Below are 23638 nucleotides of genomic sequence, written 5' to 3'. Positions count from 1 at the left end.
CGCGCACAGCACCCCCATCACGAACTACATTTCCCACAGGTCTCTAGGACATCGGTGACGTGTCCGAGGTGGGCGTGACTAGGAAGCGACCTGGGGTGACGTGCGGGTGGAAATCCACTGTGACTGGACAGTGAAAGGAGAAGCAGTACAGTGGTGAGCTCATCTCTCTGTTACTCTGTTCTCTCTCTCTCTCTCTGTATGTAGTATATATGTATATATATCTATATATATACTGCAAATATGTGGTGTGTATATATATATAAGAAGGCCAGTATGGTGGCCTGAGTTTATGGGAGGAGCCCGGAGGGTATTTAAGCAGCCCACTCACACATGCTCTTTGTCGGTTCAGTGTGCGGTACTACACGTCACTGGGCCGACTCTTCCCAGCTCACCTCATGTCCGTGAGTCTGCGCATTCAATCGCATTCCACATTGCAAGCGCTTTGCGGCTTCTCCCTTCATGGTCTTCGCCGGCGGTTCCCGCTTACTTCGCAGGTAGGATTCAAACCTTTTCGTATCTTGTGCAATCTTGAAATTCGTTATGCTTCCTATCCTGCATCTCTTTTGGGAAAAATCTGCTTCTGAGTTACTTTTGCTCATGTTTCAACATCATTCGGCTCAGGCGTAGTACATTTGTAACTTCCTTCTGCCAAACATACGATTCATTTGTAAATCCATTTGGAGATTGACATGTGTTTGTATGGGTTCTTTGGCAGATTGAGGTGGTAATTGGACTCACATGGTGCCTTGTCTGCACTTGATTAGCCTGGGGGGATGGGTGGTTGGTAGGTGTTCGGTTTCAAAGCAAGGGGTAGCATACACTCTACAACCAATTCGTATCAGATTCGTTCAATACTCCTTACTATTAATTCGTATCGGATTCATGTCATGCATTTTACAACTATTTTGTATCAGATACATTGCATACTTTCTACCGTTGTCATTCATTGTTTCCCCCATGTCGTGTGTTTTAGTTCCCGCAGCGGAACTTATGAATTGCTTGTACACGGCTCTTCTCTCTCATTTATTTACCAAAGTTATTGCCTGTGTGTCATGCATGGCACCACACCACACTCTTGGGATGTGTTGCACATCCACGCCAGTCCAAAGCAAACCCAGTCGCACGTTCACTGTCCCAGGTAGGATTCGTTAGCTTGTTTGTCATGTCAAATTCGTGGCCACTCATGGTGTCACCTGTACCATATGTTTGGTTCCCGCAGTGGAGCTTACAAAGCATTGAAACGCACTTCTCGTGTTCTATTTTCTACACCCGGCATCACGCTACACGTTCCAGACATGTATCACTCCAGCCACAGTCCGCCGCAAACTCACTCGCATGGCCCACTGTCGCAAGTAAGATTTGTTATTACATTCTTTATGTCTTATCAATTTGCTACCATTCGTTGTCTCCCATATCGTTCATTAGTGGCCCCTGCGGAACCTACGATTCAAACAGGCGTTGCCCTTCTACCTTATACTGCTTGCTTAAGGTACAAACAAACCAGGTGTTTCTGTCCTTTCTCAGTAACCCAATTCTTATTGATTGAGACCTTGCAACCATGCAAATCATCTCAGCAGTCTGATACCCTTGCTGAGACCCTTGCAACACATGACCCTTACAAAATGCAAAAAAAAAAAAAAACGCAAAAAGGAAAAAAATATATAAAACGCAAAAAAAAAAAAAAACAATTGCCGCCACGTAATTTCAGTCCAGCAACCTGACACCTGTTGAGACCGTTGCAACGACGCAAAATTCGTCTCCACAGCCTGACACCCTTGTTGAGACCCTTGCAAACGCAATACCGTCTCAGCAGCCCCACACTCATCGAGACTCTTGCAACCACACAATCGTCTCAGCAGCCTGACACCCTTGTTAAGACCCTTGCAACACATGACCCTTACAAAAAAAAAAAAAAAAAAAAATTATTAAAAAAAAAAAAAACACAAAAAAAAAAATAAAAAAAAAAAAACGCAAAAAAAATAATAAAAATAAAAAAAAAAAAAAAACGCAAAAAGAAATAAAAGTGCAGAAAAAAAAAAATTGCCACCACACAATCTCAGCCCCGCAACCTGACACCTGTTGAGAACGTTGCAACGACGCAAAATTCGTCTCCGCAGCCTGACACCCTTGTTGAGACCCTTGCAAACGCAATACCGTTTTAGCAGCCCCACACTCATGGAGACTCTTGCAAGTACACAAAATTGTCTCAGCAGCCTGACACCCTTGTTAAGACCCTTGCAAACGCAATACCGTCTCAGCAGCCCAACACTCATGGAGACTCTTGGAAAGCACGCAAAATTCGTCTCTGCAGCCTGACACCCTTGTTGAGACCCTAGCAAACGCAATACCGTCTCAGCAGCCCCACACTCATGGAGACTCTTGCAAGCACACAAAATTGTCTCAGCAGCCTGACACCCTTGTTAAGACCCTTGCAACACATGACCCTTACAAAATGCAAAAAAAAAAAAAATTGTCACCACACAATCTCGGCCCAGCAACCTGACACCTGTTGAGACCATTGCAACCATGCAAAATCGTCTCAGCAGCCTCACACCATTGTTGAGACCCTTGCAAACGCAATACCGTCTCAGCAGCCCTACACTCATCAAGACTCTTGCAACTACGCAATACCATCTCAGAATCCTCACACCCTTGTTGAGACCCTTGCAAACGCAATACCGTCTCAGCAGCCCCACACTCATCGAGACCCTTGCAACCACGCAATACCATCTCAGCAGCCTTACACCATAGTTCAGACCCTTGCAAACGCAATACCGTCTCAGCAGCCCCACACTCATCAAGGCCCTTGCAACCACGGAATACCGTCTCAGCAGCCTCACACCATAGTTCAGACCCTTGCAAACGCAATACCGTCTCAGCAGCGCCACACTCATCGAGACCCTTGCAACCACGCAATACTGTCTTGAGCAACCTCCCATTTGTCAAAGACCTTTGTGACCATGCAGTCTCGCCCCAGCAACCTGACATTCATTGAGACCCTTGCAGCCAGACAAATCATGTTTGGCCTCATGTACACTGCTGTTGGTAAAAAAAAAAAATGGTTTCAGACGGATGTTCAGAGGCATTCGAAACGCATTCGAAACGCCAATGCCTGTAACAGCTTGTAAACACTGCCAGATGCGGTAACTCATGTTTACCAGCGTTTCATTCACAGTCGTTTTCATAAAAAATAAAAATAAAGGGGAATATTGTCTCAGCAACTTGACACTCATTTGAGACCCTTGCTAAATGTAATATCATCTCAGCTACCTCACACCCGTCTAGACCTTTGCAACCACACAATCTCATCTCAGCAACCTGACACCCTTTCAGACCTTTGCAGCCATACAAAGTCGTGGCAACCACACAATGCCATCTCAAAACAAACCTCATAATCATCGCGACCTTTGCAACCACGCAATATCGTCTCAGCAAACCAGACTGAGACCCTTGCAAACACGCAATGCCGTCTCAAAACAAACCTTCATACTCAAGGCCCCTGCAACCACACAATATCGTCCCAGCAACCTGACACTCACTGACACCCTTGCAACCGCACAATATTGTCTGCAGTAGTATAAAACACTTTGCGGCAGGCACCTACGTGCAAACCCGAATACAAACTTAACTTGCAAACACACCTCAGTGACAAACAATCAGCCACACAAACACACAGTGGCACCCAGTTGGCCATTCATCTTCAGTGGCACGCGGGCCACTCATCTTTTCTCTGTGTTTTTTCCCTGCGGTTAGTTCAGGTTTTCATCCAGCACCAGCGAGTGCACGTTGGCCTGCGAGTGCACGTTGGCCTGCGAGTGCATGTATATTGTCTTGTTGAGCACCTGTGTATTGTCTTGATTTTCTCACACCAATGCAAGATCCAGTCCAAGTTCTCAAACTAGACCAAGCATCAGTAGCAGACTTAGCTATGTGGGACAACTTCCCCACCTGATAGAACAGCATTTCAATCTTCATCCCGGCAGTGTCAGCCGAGCCACCAAAGGCTTTTGCAGCCATTTTTAGGCCGCCACTGGTTCTCCAAAACTTGGCCCCCAGAAATTCTCTTAAATTTTTGCTTCACCCAGTCTTCATCACACCTCGTGCTGCACCCCATCGTGGCAGCTGCCCAGGTCTGGGACCACACTTGAACAGGACAGACACTGTTCTTCACCACAGACAATCAGGCCACAGCCGACATCATCAATTAAGGTAGATCTAAATCACTCCCCATCACTTCCTGCGCAGGCTCGCGCAGCTGTCACTCCGTCACCAGTTAATATCTTATGTAGACCTTTTCCAGGCAAATGCAAAAAGCAGCTGATGCGCTTTCTTATTCCAACCTTGGAATGGATGTTTTTTCCAGCAAGAGCCTGGAGCCGACCCAACGACTATCCCTGTCCCACCATGGACATTGCTGACGATGGACTGAAGTCACATCTCACCAACGCAATCCAACTTATTAACCACTCCTTGGCACGCAACACACTGAAGGCCTATCGCACTGCTTGGAACACTAATCGCAAATTTTTGGCCCCTTGCCCCGGAGCAGCAATAGGCAACGTTGGACACATCCTAGCCTTCATATCATATTGCCACATGCAGCTGACCATTTCTCAATACTATCACGCCATATCTAGATGGCATCCAGCATTTCCTGTCCCTGCAGGACCCCAGTAAACCGTCAGTATTCTCGAGCCCATGCAGTCAAGTCCCTCCTACAGGGCATACAGAAGCACCAACCTGTAGTCAGTGGCAAGCGCCTACCTTTCAAGAGTCCCCTCTTTAGGGACATGTCTAAAATCCTTACTCGTTCCCTGTTTAGGGCTTTGCCCAGACTAGTCACCCAAACAGCCATCTACCAGGCCTTCTACGGTTCCCTACAACCTAGTGAATTTAGTCAGCGGCTCCGGCAGTCACACACTGCTCCGACGCCACCCGACTCGCTTTCGAACCACTACACTCTCACAGTCTGCAAACGCAACAAACCAGCCCCTGGGGTTGACATCAACCTGTTTCAGACTGACAACGCCTGACGCCCAGTGACGGTGCTCGACCCACTACTGCTCCATCTACCCAACCAATCTGATGGTAGCTCGTTGCTACCCTTTCTAAACCAGCTCCCTGAGTGTCAGCCAGTGTGTCAAGCATGTCAGAATCCTCCTAAGTAACTTGGGCTTCAAACCCCAGTCAGTTCTCTGGACATTCTTTCCGAATTGGAGCAGCCTCAGTTGCCTCCCAACAGGGAGTACCAGACTACGTAATCAAAATACCAGGCTGATGGAAGTCTCCTTGTTTTGCCACATACATCCCAAATCCTCATGAAGGAATGGCACAAGCCTTTACCAAGCTGGCTAAATAAATACAATAAATCAATATAAACTATTTCCCTATCTGAGTCTTTTGCCCCCTTTTCTTGGCATACTGACCAGACCACCAAGGCACACTTCAGGTCTATTTATGTTGTAAGTCTTGTCGCGTGTTTATGTGATCCACATCTCTCTCTCAGAGGGTAACGACCATAAATAAGAAGGCCAGTATGGTGGCCTGAGTTTATGGGAGGAGCCCGGAGGGTATTTAAGCAGCCCACTCACACATGCTCTTTGTCGGTTCAGTGTGCGGTACTACACGTCACTGGGCCGACTCTTCCCAGCTCACCTCATGTCCGTGAGTCTGCGCATTCAATCGCATTCGACACCCTCCCGCCCTCCCCTTTTTCAGGGCACTTCTCAGCATATCCTTCTTCAATTAGCTACCCATTACTTACCTTCGGTATGCCCCCTTTTCTTGGCATACTGACCAGACCACCAAGGCACACTTCAGGTCTATTTATGTTGTAAGTCTTGTCGCGTGTTTATGTGATCCACATCTCTCTCTCAGAGGGTAACGACTATATATATATATATATATATATATATATATATATATATATATATATATATATATATATATATTTTTTTTTTTTTTTGCGCAGAAATGCAACATAATGATCTTGATATTAGATTTGTGGTATTAAAGGAAGTATAGAGAAACAAGAGATAGGGTGATAGAATATTTGTCATCATAAAGAGGGAAGCATATTGGATTAATAAACTGTCCTCACTCCATCCAAACAGACCTAATACAAATTGTGATCTGTACTTGTACCTCTGAACACGTGTGTGCTACCTGCTGTCCTCTTTTGATTAGCATTGATTTTTAGATACTCTGAATTCTGCTGATCACTCTGCATGAGTTATCTTCTTGTGTCTACGGCTGCAGATACTTTTTGTGATAATGACTGTTCTCTGTCACATTATTCTGGATGTCTAGTAAAGATGACTTGTTCCCTTCACTGCGAGGAAAATGTAATGAGAGTTTGCACCTTTGCACCTTTGTTGCTTTGCAAAAAAAGACACAAGAACACTGGAACAATCCTTAAAGAGGAACTGCAGTCTGCTCACATAATTTGTAATAAAAACATCTTTGCCATTCTGAAGCTTCCGTCCAACCACTTTGCATATTATTTTATATATACTGTGATTCTGTAGTTGCCAAATATGCCGCAAAAATATCCCTTCACTGAGTCTGGCTGCAACCTATGGGCAGCTGAAGGTGCTGCTGGTTCACTTTCTGGATTTACACAGACACACCTCCAGCTCTGCAGCTCTCATTGGCCCTCTTATGACTCCCCCCCCCTTCCTGGCAAACTCTCACAAGAGTGAGAGAGAGCTGTGCATGATGTCATAAGCCTAGGTTTTTTTACCAGACAAGAAACAGGAAGTGGGCTGTATAAGGTATTTACTGGCAGAAATAAAATGTTTTACTAGTATGTATACAGAAACAGAAAGTGAGCTGTGTAAGTTATTTGGCAGTAAATAAATCTTTTACTATCCAAAGTTAAAACAACAAGGGCAGAAGATTTAATAGATGGGAAGTTGTAAAAATTACTGAAGGTCCGCTTTAAAGGGGTTGTAAAGGTAAAAAAAAAAATCCCCTGTATAGCTTCCTTTACCTTAGTGCAGTCCTCCTTCACTTACCTCATCCTTCCATTTTGCTTTTAAATGTCCTTATTTCTTCTGAGAAATCCTCACTTCCTGTTCTTCTGTCTGTAACTCCACACAGTAATGCAAGGCTTTCTCCCTGGTGTGGAGAAAGCCTCTTGAGGGGGGGGGCGCGAGCAGGAGTGTCAGGACACTCTCTACTTTGCAGATAGAGAAAGGAGCTGTGTGCTAGTGGGCGTCCTGACACTCCTGCTCTCCCCCTCCCCCTCAAGAGGCTTTCTCCACACCAAGGAGAAAGCCTTGCATTACTGTGTGGAGTTACAGACAGAAGAACAGGAAGTGAGTATTTCTCAGAAGAAATAAGGACATTTAAAAGCAAAATGGAAGGATGAGGTAAATGAAGGAGGACTGCACTAAGGTAAAGGAAGCTATTTAGGGAATCATCACATTGCGCCCGGGCCTCCGACGGTCATAGAGATGGTCACCAGTCATCTCTATGCTTCCTATCCAGCGCAGGGCGATCTTTTGCCTGGAGAAGCACCGGATGGTGACGGGGGGGGGGGTGTCCCCTCCCGCCGCCTATAAGAACGATCAAGCGGCGGAACCACTATGATCGTTCTTATGGTGCGCAGGATCACCGCCGGAACACAATGATATCTGAATGATGCCTCTAGCTGCTGGCATCATTCAGATATCACCACACAAAGTCCAGGACGTCATATGACGTCCACCCAGGATAGGAGATCCCCTTTGTGGACGTCATATGTCTATGTGCGGTATTGAAGTGGTTAAACCTAATAACTGGTTCTTTCACTCTTGGCTGCAATAATGTTATACAAGCTGTACACTCACTAATTTACATTGTAACAAAGTGTAATTTCTTCAGTGTTGTCACATCAAAAGATAGAATAAAATATTTACGAAAATGTGAGGGGTGTATTCACTTTTGTGAGATACTGTATATATACATTTATATACATGTGTGTATATATATATATATATATATATATATATATATATATATATAGTTTAGAAACACTATTAAAAATAATAGTATAAAATAAGAATATTCACTGAGTGGATCTGGTAAATTTTAAAATGACTTCACCTTCTTCAAATAACTAAAAAGACATTCAATCTTCTACGCTGAGCGTTTTTAGTTTTTTTGCAAATCTTTAGTTTCTGTTTGGTGTAAATCTGTTAAAACTATTTGCAACTAAATGTAATAAGTAGCAGCCCAGTGTCATGTAAATCTTTGGCTATTTGTTTTATCTAGAAAGACTTATTAAATAAGCTTTGTGGATTACTTGTAATATAGCGGGGATCACGGTTTCATATGGAACAGAATACGGGTAAGGCTATTTCTGTATTTTGTTACACGTGTGTATGCAGACAAGCCGCCTTTTCACCGTGAACCAGGAGCGACCGGCGCTGCGAGTTCTCAGTGTTGGAAAACGTTGGGATTAGAAATAATTGTGCCCGCAGAATCCAGGTAATTGCAGGTCTCTGAGTAAATAATAGCGTATCTATTTACCTTGTCACTTCCAATGCTCTTTTTGAAAGTGGGTTATTGTTGAAATAATAGTCATTTTGTAAGTAATTTCCCGCAGGTTGCCGAGGCCTCTGGTTCATTAGCAAACAACTGCTGTGGGAGCCGGACAATTTCAGTATATTAACATTCTGTACGTGACGAGCGCGGGCTATGAAAACCTTCTTCTGTTTTCTGGCAGTACATGGCACAGAGACATCTAAAGTGTGTCTATAATATGCCCCTTGTGTCACTTCCACTGAAATATATTGGTACAGACAGCATGCCGACCAGTGCTGAAGTTCTGGACCACGTGGGAACCAACACACCCGGGAGAGCCACCCGTGCCGTGTACAGCCCACCATAGAAGTGAATGACTCCAAGCAACTGTACTCTTGTAAATGCCAATGCTTCTTTGCATGGGAAATCACCCACAAAGTCGAGCTGCACGATTCTGGCCAAAATGAGAATCACGATTTTTTTGCTTAGATGAAGATCACGATTCTCACGGCGTAAAATCTTTTACATTTATAAAAAAAAAAAAAGGGCTAACTTACTGGCTATTTTTTTTTTAATTCATTAAAGTAATTTTTTCCAAAAAAATTGCATTTAAAAAGACTGCTGCGCAAATACAGTGCAACATAAAATATTGCAACAACCGCCATTTTATTCTCTAGGGTCTCTACTAAAAAATTATATAATGTTTGGGGGTTCTAGGTAATTTTCTAGCAAAAAAAAATAATGATTTTAACTTGAAAAGAGCTGTCAGAAAAAGGTTTGGTGTTTAAGTGGTTAAACGTTCCTAATTTACATACAGAAGTTTATTCCTTTGATGTAAAAGTCAATGTGATACAATGTTTAGACTTAACTTTCCACTGATAAAGAATGTTTTCAAAACTTGTCAGGCTGCCCAGACTTGGCAGATTTCCCAGACTTTGGCCCGCATTCTCACAGGACTTACGATGGTGCAGCGCCATGTACGCCGTCGTAAGTCCTAATCCGAGCCGTCGTATCTATGCGCCTGATTCTTAGAATCAGTTACGCATAGATATCCATTAGATCCGACAGGCGTAAGTCTCTTACGCCGTCGGATCGTAACTGCAATTTTCCGCTGGCCGCTAGGGGCGTGTAAGCTGATTTATGCGTTGAAATATGTAAATTAGCTAGATACGCGAATTCCCGAACGTACATGCGGCCGACGCGGTAAATTTACGCCGTTTACGTTAGGCTTTTCCCAGCGTAATGTTGCCCCTGCTATATGGTGGCATAAGTGCGGCGCAACAATGTTAAGTATGGCCGTCGTTCCCGCGTCGAAATTTAAAAAAGTTACGTTGTTTGCGTAAGTCGTCCGTGAATGGGGCTGGACGTCATTTACGTTCACGTCGAAACCAATGATGTCCTTGCGGCGTACTTTGGAGCAATGCACACTGGGAAATTCCACGGACGGTGCATGCGCCATTCGGGAAAAACGTCAATCACGTCGGGTCACAGTAGATTTACATAAAACACGCCCCCCTGATCCAAATTTGAATTAGGCGGGCTTACGCCGGCCGATTTACGCTACGCCGCTGCAACTTACGGAGCAAGTGCTTTGAGAATACAGCACTTGCCCGTCTAAGTTGCGGAGGCGTAATGTAAATCGGATACGTTACTTCCGGGCAAAGATACGCAAATGTACCTGAATCTGGCCCTTTGACTTTTGGCTGAGAGCAGAGAGGAAATTCTTTGCATACCAAAGTGCAGAGAGACAATTATTTTCATGTCAAAGATCTTAAAACCCTGTGTGAAGATTTGCAACGGAAAAAGATTGCGACAACGATTCTTGGCGATTAATCGTGCAGCTCTACCACAAAGGCACGTGTGTCACATACAGAGAGTAAAATAAGTATTGAACGTAATACTTCATATTCCCATCGCACACATTCCTGGATGAGCTCTCAAATTTGGGTGTGGCAGCAACAACCAGCTGGATACTGGTTCAAGTCGCAACGAAGATATTTGCCAGCACATCATGGATCGACAAAAAATAGCATCCAAAACGGACAGTTTATTGCATGATCACAACACAAGGCGAGTGCAGCGTTTCAGAGTCACGCAGAACCCCTTCATACAGTAAAATAAGTATTGAACACGTCACCATTTCTCCAGGTAAATCAATTTCTAAGTCATCTCTATGACCGTCGGAGGCCTGGGCGCAATGTGATGACGTCACGCCCAGGTACCCGGAAGTAAACAAAGCCGCAATTGCGGCTAGTAAGCATGAGATCGGTAAAATTTTCACCACATGTCTGTAAAGACCCATGCAATCCATACATACAAAAAGACACCAAAACAAATACGTTCCAAAACAAATAGGTAAACAAAGAGCCGAAACCGGAAGTGACAACATAACTCGTCACTCCCGGTTTTCTGTGTCACAGAGGGAAAATAACAACGTAAATTTCTCTCTCTCTGTTCATGGTAGTCATCTCCCCTGGCCGCATTGTTCCCGACCTCCACGATGGGGCCGGAGAGCCTGAGAGAGGCGACGGGAGGGGGTGGGACCCCCTTTTCCGCCACTTGCAGAAGTGATCAAGTGGCTAATTAGCTACCCAGATCACTTCTGAAAAAAGACAACCGCCGGCTGAAGAAATACATACTGGAATGATGCCTGCAGGGGCAGGCATCATTCCGGTATAACCACTGAAAACAGGGGGGACAACCATGAATGTTCCCCCGGTGGGAAGTGGTTAAGGGGGTTGACAGGGGGTGTGTCCTATGACTACATACTTTTGCTAATAAGTGTCCATCGTTCCCATCTCAAAAAGTTGGGAGGTATGTTATTCTGCAGTATGTTGCTATCTAGTGGTGGTTTTGGGACATAACTACTTGTGATTTTTGTGTCGCCCTCTGTCTTCCCCTCCTGTTTAGTACGAGATAGTTCAGTCCTGCCCTGTCTTGTATCTTCCATGTTCCTTCAGTCAGGCCTCGTACACACAACCGTTTTCCTCGACAGAATCCATCAAAAAACTTGGTGACAGAGCTTTTTTGGCGAGAAAACGGTCGTGTGTATGTTTTTCGTGGAACTCAACGAGAAAAAAAGAGAACAAGTTCTCTTTTTCCTCGTCAGGAGTTTTAATTTCCTCGTCGTGTTTATCGTCGGGCTGGTTTACAACAAGAAATACGTTCATGTGTATGCTTAGAAACCCGCGCATGCTCAGAATAAAGTATGAGATGGGAGCGCAGCTTCGGTAAAAGTAGCGTTCGTAATGGAGATAGCACATTCGTCACGCTGTAACAGACTGAAAAGCGCGAATCGTCTCTCACCAAACCTTTACTTAACACGCAGTAACATGAGATTAGCAAAAGCAGCCCCAAGGGTGGCGCCAGTGGAATCGAACTTCCCCCTAATAGTGCCGTCATACGTTTTGTACGTCACCGCGTTTGAGAACGAGGAGATTTTGTCTTGACAGTGTGTACGCAAAGAAAGCTTGTCAAGATTCTCGACAAGCCTGACAAGGAACTCGTAGAGGAAAACGACGTTTCATTTACGACGAGTTCCTCGGTCGTGTGTACGAGACCTGAGTGTCAGTACTTTGCAGAGACTGGGCTTAGGAAAGTCCTTGTCTTCTTACACTTAAAAGAACTGGAAAAAAACCTTCTCTGTTCTGCAATTAGCTGAAGAAAATTGCATTGGATTAAACTTCTGTATCTTATTAAAGAGTTAGAGAGGTTGCAAAGCCTTGCGTTTTTTCATAGGATGCATTAAGGTTAAAAAACATCCGATGCTTGCAGGCCCCTCGTCATGAACGTGATGGGTTCTCGACTCTTCATTGGATGCCATTGGCTCCCACGGCTGTCAATCAAATCAATGATGCGGCTGGGGGGCTATGGCCGCCGACTGTATCACAGGAGCGCGCCCACAAGCTAACCCCTTGGGAGAGAGCTTCCCAGAGGGGGGTTAGCTCTTGCGGGGAGGAGCCAAGACAGCCGCTGAGGGACCCCAGAAGATGAGGATCGGGGCCACTCTGTGCAAAATGAGCTGCACAGTGAAGGTAAGTATAACATGTTTGCAGGGGCGGACTGACCATTCGGGCACTCGGGCACTACCTGAGGGCCCCATGCCTCTAGGGGGCCCCATCAGGGTTGCCAGCCTCAGTAAAACCAGGGACAGTATGTAAATATCTGTTGTTTTTTTACATCTGTCCCTGAAATGTCCCAAGATTATAGCTGCCTCTCCAGTACCTTTCCAGTGTGTTTATGTGTATTCTTATTTGTTTGTATATGTGTGTATACTATGTGACCCCATAATCTATTGCCTGTGGGCCCCATAATCTCCTATTTCCTGGGGAACCCATAATCTCCTATTTCCTGGGGAACCCATAATCTCCTATTGCCTGGGGAACCCATAATATCCTATTGCCTGGGGAACCCATAATCTCCTATTGCCTGGGGAACCCATAATCTCCTATTGCCTGGGGCCCCATAATCTCCTATTGCCTGGGGAACCCATAATCTCCTATTGCCTGGGGCCCCATAATCTCCTATTGCCTGGGGAACCCATAATCTCCTATTGCCCGGGGAACCCATAATCTCCTATTGCCTGGGGAACCCATAATCTCCTATTGCCCGGGGAACCCATAATCTCCTATTGCCTGGGGAACCCATAATCTCCTATTGCCCGGGGAACCCATAATCTCCTATTGCCCGGGGAACCCATAATCTCCTATTGCCTGGGGAACCCATAATCTCTTATTTCCCGGGGAACCCATAATCTCCTATTGCCCGGGGAACCCATAATATCCTATTGCCTGGGGAACCCATAATCTCCTATTGCCTGGGGAACCCATAATCTCCTATTGCCTGGGGAACCCATAATCTCCTATTGCCTGGGGAACCCATAATCTCCTATTGCCTGGAGGCCCCATAATCTCCTATTGCCTGGGGGCCCCATAATCTCCTATTGACTGGGGAACCCATAATCTCCTATTGCCCGGGGGCCCATAATCTCCTATTGCCCATGTGTCCCATAATCTCCTATTGTCCGGGGGCCCCATGAGTTGTCAGTCCGCCCCTGCATGTTTGTTATTTAAAAAAAAAAAACATCTTTAAATTGCTTGTGGATGGGGCCAGTTCAGCAGGTGACCATATTGTCCGGACAGACTGTCAATGTATAAGCAGCATTTTAATAGAAACTCTTAAAAAACTGGCAAAAATGGCAGAGAAGTGAATCTGTTACCTCCAGCAATTAGTCACACCATATGTTTTATTCGTTGTTGAAATAAAACACAGAATCCTATGGGCAACCGCCCTCCTTTGGCTTCGGCATCCAGAAATTAGTTTCGAGTGTCGCCAGCACTTCATGGGATAACAGGATTACACTTCTTTAGTCTTTTCTCTCATTTGTTATTCCTTGTAAAGTGCGTGTGAGGCGATTCGCCTCTCTCACCGCTGATCGGGGATTAGGCAGAGTTTTCTGGTCAGCCCTCACTCGCCGTGTCCGATACCACAGCATTTTCAGAAGTACTTGGTGTCAGTAGTAATATTCTCAGTGCGCTGTGATGTGGCATTATGGGGAGACGTGTGGAATATCACCACCGCCGGGCTTCATGCAGTGAGAAATGTGAGCTGCCAGGGCTAAAAGTAGCATATTATTATGCCAATTATTCAGCCTGGAAATTCTGAATAATCATCTTTGTGAGGACATCGTAGGAATTTGCATATAGACTGCGCTGTGTAAATACCGCGCAGAAGAGAAGTCGTGTTGTAACCCCTCCAGTGAGCTTCAAACTACATGTTCAAAAACACTTTGCCAGCCTGCTCTACAACTGCCGTAAAACCACGGGCTGGATTAAAGCGTCACTTTAACAGAAAGAAAAAAATGCCGCACATGCGTGTAAAGTGCAGGCGCCTAGAGATCAGTGGTGTATTTAGGTTTTGTTCTGCCCTAGGCCTGACTAAACTCGTGCACCCCCTAATTTAAATATGACCCACCCCTTTTGGTTAAGGCCACACCCCTTGATGTTCAAGACACGCCCTAAAATTTTCGAATAGGGACACTAGTTCTGAGGGCCTGGGGAGGGGGGGCAATGTATTCTCTTAATTTGCATAGATTTCTTCTTACTTCCTGTTTGGCTATGGGGCAGGAAGTGAAGAGAAATCTCTGAATTGGGGCAGGGATGGTAAAAAATAAACTGACAGGGGCTATAACCAGAGGCGGCTCTCTAATTAGGCGGTCGCCTAAGGCCTCGCACTCACAGGGTCTTTTTAAAAGCATTACCCGCGCGCGCCACTGGGTGGCGCGCAGCGGGTAAACACTGTCCCGGCGCATCGCTGGGAAGCCGATGCGTGTACCTGGCGGCCGCGATGTCCGCCGGGTACACGCGATCGTCGGGAACACAGCAGGGACGTGGAGCTCTGTGTGTAAACACAGAGCTCCACGTGCTGTCAGAGGAGAGGAGACCGATCTGTGTCTCTTGCACATAGGGACACAGCATCGGTCACCTCCCCCAGTCACCCCCCTCCCCCCACACAGTTAGAACACACCCAGGCTACACAGTTAACCCCTTCCTCACCCCCTAGTGTTAACCCCTTCACTGCCAGTCACATTTATACAGTAATTAGTGCATTTTTATAGCACTGATCGCTGTATAAATATGAATGGTCCCAAATTTGTGTCAAAAGTGTCCGATACGTCCGCCGCAATATGGCAGTCCCAATAAAAATTGCAGATCGCCGCCATTACTAGTAAAAAAAAAAATAATAAAAAAAAATCATAATTCTGTTCCCGATTTTGTAGGCGCTATAACTTTTGCGCAAACCAGTCGCTTATTGCGATTTTTTTTTTTTTTTTTACAAAAATACGTCGAAAAATACGTATCGGCCTTAACTGAGAAAAATAATGTATTTTTTTTTTTTAATTGGGATATTTATTATAGCAACAAGTAAAAAAAATATATATATTTTTTAAATTGTCGCTCTTTTTTTGTTTATAGTGCAAAAAATAAAAACCGCAGAGGTGATCAAATACCACCAAAATAAAGCTCTATTTGTGGGGAAAAAAGGACGTCAATTTTGTTTGGGAGCCACGTCGCACAACCGCGCAAATGTTAGTTAAAGCGACGCAGTGCCGGAAGCTGAAATTTCGCCTGGGCACGAAGGGTGTTTATGTGCCCAGCAAGCAAGTGGTTAAACACTAATCACCTTTTCCTGACAATTTGTCTGCATATTCTTCTTCATACATTAAAGGGACTTTTGGTGTGCAGCACATCTTTCCAACAGCAACCCTGAGGCCTATCCAGACTATGGAAAACTCTTCAAAGTGTTGATGGATTGTGTTTGGAAATAAAAATACATTGACCAGGAATAATAGTGCTCAGTATTGGTGAGGCCAAAAATTCAACACACAACCCCCGAAATAAACCGACTATCAATCACACAGAATAGTGAGAAATATTATATTGATCCCAGAAAAATAAGCTCAGCCCAAAAGGATGACCTAATTTACTTCCTTGATTTCTTTTAAAGTCTACTCCACCCAAAAAATAGATATTCTACTGTTTTCCCAGGGCTGAAAAACTGTCATAGCTATAACTACATTTCCTCCTTCGTATATTCATATAATTAGATGTGATACATTTGTTATATCTTTGGCTCCTCTGCACCAGAATGTATATATATAAATATATATACCATATTGTCAAAAGTATTGGGACACCTGCTATTACACACATATAGCTGGATTCAGAGAGAGTTAGGCCGGCGTATCAGTAGATACGCCGACCTAACTTGGAATCTGTGCCGACCTAAGTTTAAGTGTATTCTCAAACTGAGATACACTTAAACCTATCTAAGATACGACGGCTTGTGCCGTTGTATCTTAGGGTGCAATATTTAGGCTGGCCGCTAGGTGGCGCTTCCATTGCGTTCGGCGTAGAATATGTAAATGACTAGATACGCCTATTCACGAACGTACGTGCGCCCGTCGCAGTAAAGATACGCCGTTTACGTAAGGCATTTTCAGGCGTAAAGTTATTCCATCAAATAGCTGGACTAGTAATGTTAAGTATGGCCGTCTTTCCCGCGTCGAAATTTGAAAATTTTACGTTGTTTGCTTAAGTCGTCCTTGAATAGGGCTGGAGGTAATTTACGTCCACGTCGAAACCAATACGTCCTTGCGGCGTACTTTGCCGCAATGCACACTGGGATATGTACACGGACGGCGCATGCACGTCAGGTCACCCTCCATTAACATAAAACACGCCCCCCTCAGCCTAATTTGAATTAGGCACGCTTACGCCGGCCACATTTACGCTATGCCGACGTAACTTAGCAGGCAAGTACTTTGTGAATACAGTACTTGCCTAGCTAACTTAAGGCGGCGTAGCGTAAATACGATACGCTACGCCGCCCTAAAGATGCGGCGGTCTACTTGAATCTAGCGAATAGGCCGGGATTCACGTAGCTCGGTGTATCTTTGAGCGGGCGTAGCGCATCTCATATGCGCTACGCCGACGTAACATAGAGAGGCAAGGCCAGTATTCACAAAGCACTTGCTCCCTAAGTTACGGCGGCGTAGCGTAAATGGGCCGGCGTAAGCCCGCCTAATTCAAAGTAGGCAGGTAGTGGGCGTGTTGTATTAAAATGATTTGTGACCCCATGTAAATGAAGGGCCGTACGAACGGCGCATGCTCAGAATCTCGTCGCATATAATCCCTAAGATACGACGGCTCAATGCGTACGACGTGAACGTAATCTACGCCCAGCCCCATTCACGTACGACGCTGTTCCCGCGCCCATACCTTAACATGACTTGCCCCTGCTTTATGAGGGGTAAACTTACGCCGGACGTACGCCTTACGTAAACGGTTTAGATTACTGCGACGGGCGTAAGTACGTTCGTGAATTGGCGTATCTTGCTCATTTACATATTCAACGCGTAAAACAATGGAAGCGCCCCTTGTGGCCAGCGTAAATATGCGCCCAAGATACGACGGCGTAGGAGACTTACGTCGGTCGGATGGAGCCAGAATTCAGGCGTATCTGGTTTCAAGAATACGGCGCATAGATACGACGATCCATCTGTGGACTTACGCGGCGTATAAGAAGATACGTCGGCATAAGTCGTTCGTGAATCCCGGCCATGAACTTTAATGACATCCCAGTCTTAGTCTGTAGGGTTCAATATTGAGTTGGCCCACCCTTTGCAGCTATAACAGCTTCATCCCTTCTGGGAAGGCCGTCCACAAGGTTTAGGAGTGTGTCTATGGGGATGTTTGACCATATTGAACCCTACGGACTAAGATTAGGATGCCATCAAATTAATATGCGTGTAAAGGCAGGTGTCCCAATACTTTTGGTAATATAGTGTATGTATATGGTATATATTTGCAAATGAAATTGTACAATCAGAATTTGGTATAGTGGTGAGAATATTTTATGCACTACTTCCTGTCCAGTACAGAAATGGAATGGTCCAAATATCTATACTAGATCACTACTTCCAATAATAAAACATGTAGCAGTAAAAGTTACCTTGCAGTAAGTGCGGGTGGAGGGGTTGATGAGCTGTGAGCACTGCTGTCATCTCATCGTGATCCGAGGGATGGATATACTCATATATGCTATTACCAGTCAATTCCACCTGCATGGAGATAGGAGAAAACATTACTAGGAAGACAAGTACCTTTCATAGCTCATTAGCTGAGTTTCATACAGTGCCTTGCAAAAGTATTCACCCCCCCTTGGCATTTTTCGTGTTTTGTTGCCTTACAACCTGGAATAACATGGATTGTTTGAGGATTTGCATCATTTAATTTACAGAACATGTCGGCAACTTTGAAGATTTTTTTTTTATTGTGAAGCAAACAACTAATAGGACAAAATAAGAGAAAAAGTCAATGTGCATAACTAGTCACCCCCCTAAAGTCAATACTTTGTAGAGCCACCTTTTGCGGCTATAGAAGCTCCAAGTCTCTTTGGATAAGTCTCTATGAGCTTGTCACATCTTAACACTGGGATTTCTGCCCATTCCTCCTTGCAAAACTACTCCAGCGCCTTCAAGTTGGATGGTTTGCGCTTGTGAACAGCAATCTGTAAGTCTGACTACAGATTTTTTATTGGATTGAGGTCTGGGCTTTGACTAGGCCATTCTAACACATTTACATGTTTCCCCTTAAACCACTCAAGTGTTGCTTTAGCAGTGTGTTTGGGGTCATTGTCCTGATGGAAGGTGAACCTCCGTCCTAGCCTCAAATCACACACAGGGTACAGGTTTTGCTCAAGAATATCCCTGTATTTAGCACCATCCATCTTTCCCCTTAACTCTGACCAGTTTCCCAGTCCTGACTGCTGAAAAACATCCCCACAGCATGATGCCGCCACCACCATGTTTCACAGTGGGGATGGTGTTCTTTGGGTGATGTGATGTGTTGGGTCAAAAAGTTCAATTTTAGTCTCATCAGACCAGAGCACCTTCCTCCATACATTTTGGGAGTCTCCCACATGTCTTTTCACAAACTCAAGCCATGCCATTTTGTTTTTTGCTGAAAGTAACGGCTTTCTTCTGGCCACTCTGCCATAAAGCCCAACTCTATGGAGCGTACGGCTTATTGTCGTCCTATGTACAGATACTCCAGTCTCTGCTGTGGAACTCTGCAGCTCCTCCAGGGTTACCTTGGGTCTCTGTGCTGTCTCTCTGATTAATGCCCGCCTTGCCCGGTCCGTGAGTTTTGTTGTACGGCCGTCTCTTGGCAGGTTTGCTGTTATGCCATGTTCTTTCCATTTGGTTATGATAGATTTGATGGGGCTCCTAGGGATTATCAAAGATTTGGATATTTTTTTATAACCTAACCCTAACATTTTTATGGGCTTCATAACAAAGGGGGTGAATACATACGCACATGCGGCAGTTCCACTGCTTGATCTTTCTTAGGCCCCGTACACACGACCGAGTTTCTTGGCAGAATTCAGCCAGAAACTCAATGGGAGCTGTATTCTTTTCCTCGGTCAAAAGTGTGTACACTTTTGGCAGAGGAAACCGACGAGGAACTCGTCGAGCCAGATAGAGAACATGTTCTCTATTTCCTCGTTAGTCAATGGGGAAACTTGGCTCGCCGAGATCCTTGGCGGCTTCACCAGGAACTCGACGAGCAAAACGATGTGTTTTGCCCGTCGAGTTTCTCGGACGTGTGTACGGGGCCTTACAGGCTACATCCCCCCTCCCGACACCATCCGGTGCTTCTCCGGGCTCTCCCGTGCCATCAGGGACCCGGAGAAAGAATCCGCAGCCACCGGATGATGACCATAGAGTTTTCCGGTGACCACTCATCTCTATGACCGTCGGAGGCCCGGGCGCGACGTTATGACATCACGTCCGGGCCACGGATGTAGTCAAAACTGCGATCACGGCTAATAAGCATGAGATCGTGATTTTTTTTTTCAATCTCATGCTTTCCAGCCTGGAGGAGAGATGTGGGGTCTTATTGACCCCACATCTCTCGATAAAGAGCACCTATCACGATAGATTCCTATTACAAGGAAGAAAGTGTAAAAAAAAATTGTGATAATCATTTTTTTTTAAACGCCCCTGTCCCCGGTAGCTTGCGCTCAAAAGCTACCACACACGTAAGTCCCACCCACATATATAAACACTGTTCAAACCACACATGTGTGGTATCGCCGTGTGCGTTAGAGCGCAAGCAACAATTCTAGCATTAGACCTCCTCTGTAACTCTAAACTGGTAACCTGTAAAAAGAGAAAATTAAATTAGTGTCGCCTATGGAGATTTTTAGTTACCGGAGTTTGGCGCCATTCTATGAGTGTGTGCAATTTTAAAGCATGACATGTTGGGTATCTATTTACCTGGCGTAACATCATCTTTCACAGTATACAAAAAAATTGGGCTAACTTTACTGTTTTGTTATTTTTTAATTCATGATTTTTTTTTACCAAAAAACGCGTTTGAAAAATTATTGTGCAAATACCATGCAAGATAAAAAGTTGCAACGACAACCATTTTATTCCTTAGGGTGTCTGCTAAAAAAAAAAACATATATAATGTTTGGGGGTTCTGAGTAATTTTTTATCAAAAATTTTTTTTTTTACATTTAGGAGAGAGAGGAGTGCCAGAATTAGGCACAGTATGGAAGTGGTTAAAATAAATGACTAGTCTGCTCAGAGCCCAAAAGTTTAAAGTTTGAGTTCTATTATTTTCCTATGATATTGTTATTCAAATTTGCTAGTTGCTTGGTACTACTATTGCCATTAAATGCAGTGTTCTATGGGGATTTTTTTTAAGGGGGATGATACCACGTTTTAATGCTTTATTGACTGTATTGCATTTACTGTATATACTCGAGTATAAGCCGAGTTTTTCAGCAAATTTTTTTGTGCTGAAAATGCCCCCCTCGGCTTATACTCGAGTCACTTTTTGTGCCTGATCTCCTGGAATTTGGGGGCCCGGTACCGGCCCTATGTAGCCCCACTCTTTATCTACAAGTGTGCAAAGTTTGTTGTCCAGGGGACCTGCGGCCGGGGAGCACCGATTTTTCAAAGCCGGGCACCCCTTCCATAGACTCCCATGTTAAACAGAAATTTCTCCAGTGAATTTGGGGACCCGGTACCAACCGGTCGTAGGTCCTCTGGACCCGGAACTTGGCACACATGTAGCCCCATTTCTCCTCTACAATTGTGCAAAGTTTGTTGTCTGAGGGACCTACGGCTGGAGAGCACCGATTTTCAAAGCCGGGCACCCCTTCCATAGACTCCCATGTTAAATGTCAGTCTAGTCATGGACACAGTGAGGCATGGGCACAGTGAGGCATGGACACAGTGAGGCATGGGCACAGTGAGGCATGGGCACAGTGAGGCATGGACACAGTGAGGCATGGACACAGTGAGGCATGGGCACAGTGAGGCATGGACACAGTGAGGCATGGGCACCGTGAGGCATGGGCACAGTGAGGCATGGGCACAGTGAGGCATGGGCACAGTGAGGCATGGACACATTGAGGCATGAACATGAACACAGTGAGGCACAGTGAGGCATGCAGATGGACACCCTAGGCTTATACTCGAGTCAATACGTTTTCCCATTTTTTTTTGTGGTAAAATTAGGTGCCTCGGCTTATATTCGGGTCGGCTTATACTTCAGTATATACAGTATATCCACCTAACTCACAAATTTCCAGCTGGCTGAGTGTTAGGACTAAAAGGATCGAATTGTACACTGTACTTTCCAAGTTGTCAGCACTAGTGAGCATTATTAGGGCTCTTTCAGACAGGTGGAGTAAAAAGTGGCACCACCTTTCAAACTTGCATATTGAGTTCATTGGGGCCGCCGCGGCCTCACAACTGCAAACCAAGTAATTTAAAGATAGGAATAAAAAACAAAGGCATTCAGGGGACAGCAGTAGCACCTCCTGAACGCTTGGCAGGCGCTGATATACCACCCTCTGAAAAGCCTGAAAGAAGCATTACTATTTAGTTAGCTTGCTTGCCAGCACTACCCTTTAATTCTTTGAATCGTATTACCCATACAAACAATTTTATTAAAGTGGAAGTAAACCCTCCTATTGTTTTCAGCCAAGGAAGCTGCCATCTTGGCCTCTGTTTAATCTGCAACTGCCATAATGCTGCACATGTGATCAGTTATGAAACCAGCCATTGGATGGTTTGACAGTTTGGTTGAGAGCACAAGCAAATGTGACATCTAGCATTTCCGGCATGCCAGGAATGTTAACTGTTTTTTTAAACTATCAAATAGATGGGTTTACTTCCGCTTTAATTAACTTTTAACTGACAAAATAAAACCGGGCCCTGCCTCTTGCGCTGCCATGCTTTTGTGTATTTACTGGGTGTTGTTGGGTGTCACCAGGTTGGGACAAGGCATACCCATCGTAGCTACACACCTACAAGTAGAAGAATGGGGGCACATAAAAAAAAAAGCATTTCTTACCCAGAGGAGGTTGTAGTTTTTCCATACGCTATATAGAAATTTTTTTAATTTTTAATTTGAACTAGTGCCTAACTGGGTTTCTTTTCTAAAGACTTTAGTTAATAATGGAACCATATAAATACAATATAATTTAAATAACAATAATAATAATTTTGGAAGAATTTCAAAATCCATAAATTATTATTATTATTATTATTATTATAATACAGGATTTATATAGCGCCAACTGATTGTGCAGTGCTTTATATAGATGTAAAAGACTATGGGCCAGATCCACGTAGATATGCGTAAATATAAGCGGGCGTAGCGTATCGTAGTTACGCTACGCCGCCGGAACTTTGAGAGGCAAGTGCTGTATTCACAAAGCACTTGCGTCTAAAGTTACGGCCGGCGTAGCATAAATGTGCCGGCGTAAGCGCGCCTAAATCAAATGAGGAACAGGGGGGCGTGTTTTATGTAAACTAAGCATGACCCCACGTAAATTACGCTTTTTTCGAACGGCGCATGCGCGCGCATGCTCAGTATCACGTCAAATTTTCAAATGAAATTACGCCCGCTCAATGCCTAGACGACGTGAACGTAATTTACGCAAAGCCCTATTCGCAAACGTTTTACGCAAACGACGGAAAATTCGACGCTGTCCCGACGTCCATACTTAACATTGCGTACGCCTCATGAGGCAGGGGTAACGTTACGCCGAAAAAAGCCTTACGTAAACAACGTAAAAAAATTCGCCGGGCGGACGTACGTTCTGAGAATCGGCGTATCTAGCTAATTTGCATATTCTACGCGGAAATCAACGGAAGCGCCACCTAGCGGCCAGCGTAAATATGCACCTAAGATCCGACGGCGTACTAAGACGTATGTCAGTCGGATCTAGCCCACATTCAGGCGTATCTAGTTTTGTGAATACAAAACAAAGATACGCCGGCGCATCGTAGAACTTACGCGGCGTATCATTAGATACACCGCCGTAAGTTCTTTGTGGATCTGGGTCTATGACTATGACTAGCATGTGTGTATTATAGATATACTGTACACACACACACACACACATGAAACATCAAGCACATCTAGTAATACAAGGTGTATGATATATGAAGATGATATTTCTTTTCAGACATCCTATCCTTTCAGGAGAACAGGTGGAGATTCTTGCCGAGTCAGCAAAGATCAGCTTTTAAGTGACATTG

The 23638-nt window shown here is 44.7% G+C and overlaps 1 protein-coding gene across 1 annotated transcript in view; it reads right to left on the bottom strand.

The window, feature by feature from the left end:
• Positions 1 to 23638, bottom strand: part of SIM2 (SIM bHLH transcription factor 2) — a 168437-nt gene that overhangs the window by 41718 nt on the left and 103081 nt on the right. The window contains exon 4 of the mRNA XM_040338956.1: positions 18022 to 18130. Coding sequence (XP_040194890.1) covers positions 18022 to 18130 — 109 coding nt within the window. The remainder of the gene's footprint in view (positions 1 to 18021; positions 18131 to 23638) is intronic.

Source organism: Rana temporaria, chromosome 2 (assembly GCF_905171775.1).
Source record: "Rana temporaria chromosome 2, aRanTem1.1, whole genome shotgun sequence".
Lineage (NCBI taxonomy): Eukaryota > Metazoa > Chordata > Amphibia > Anura > Ranidae > Rana > Rana temporaria.
This window is presented reverse-complemented; position numbering and strand designations above follow the sequence as displayed.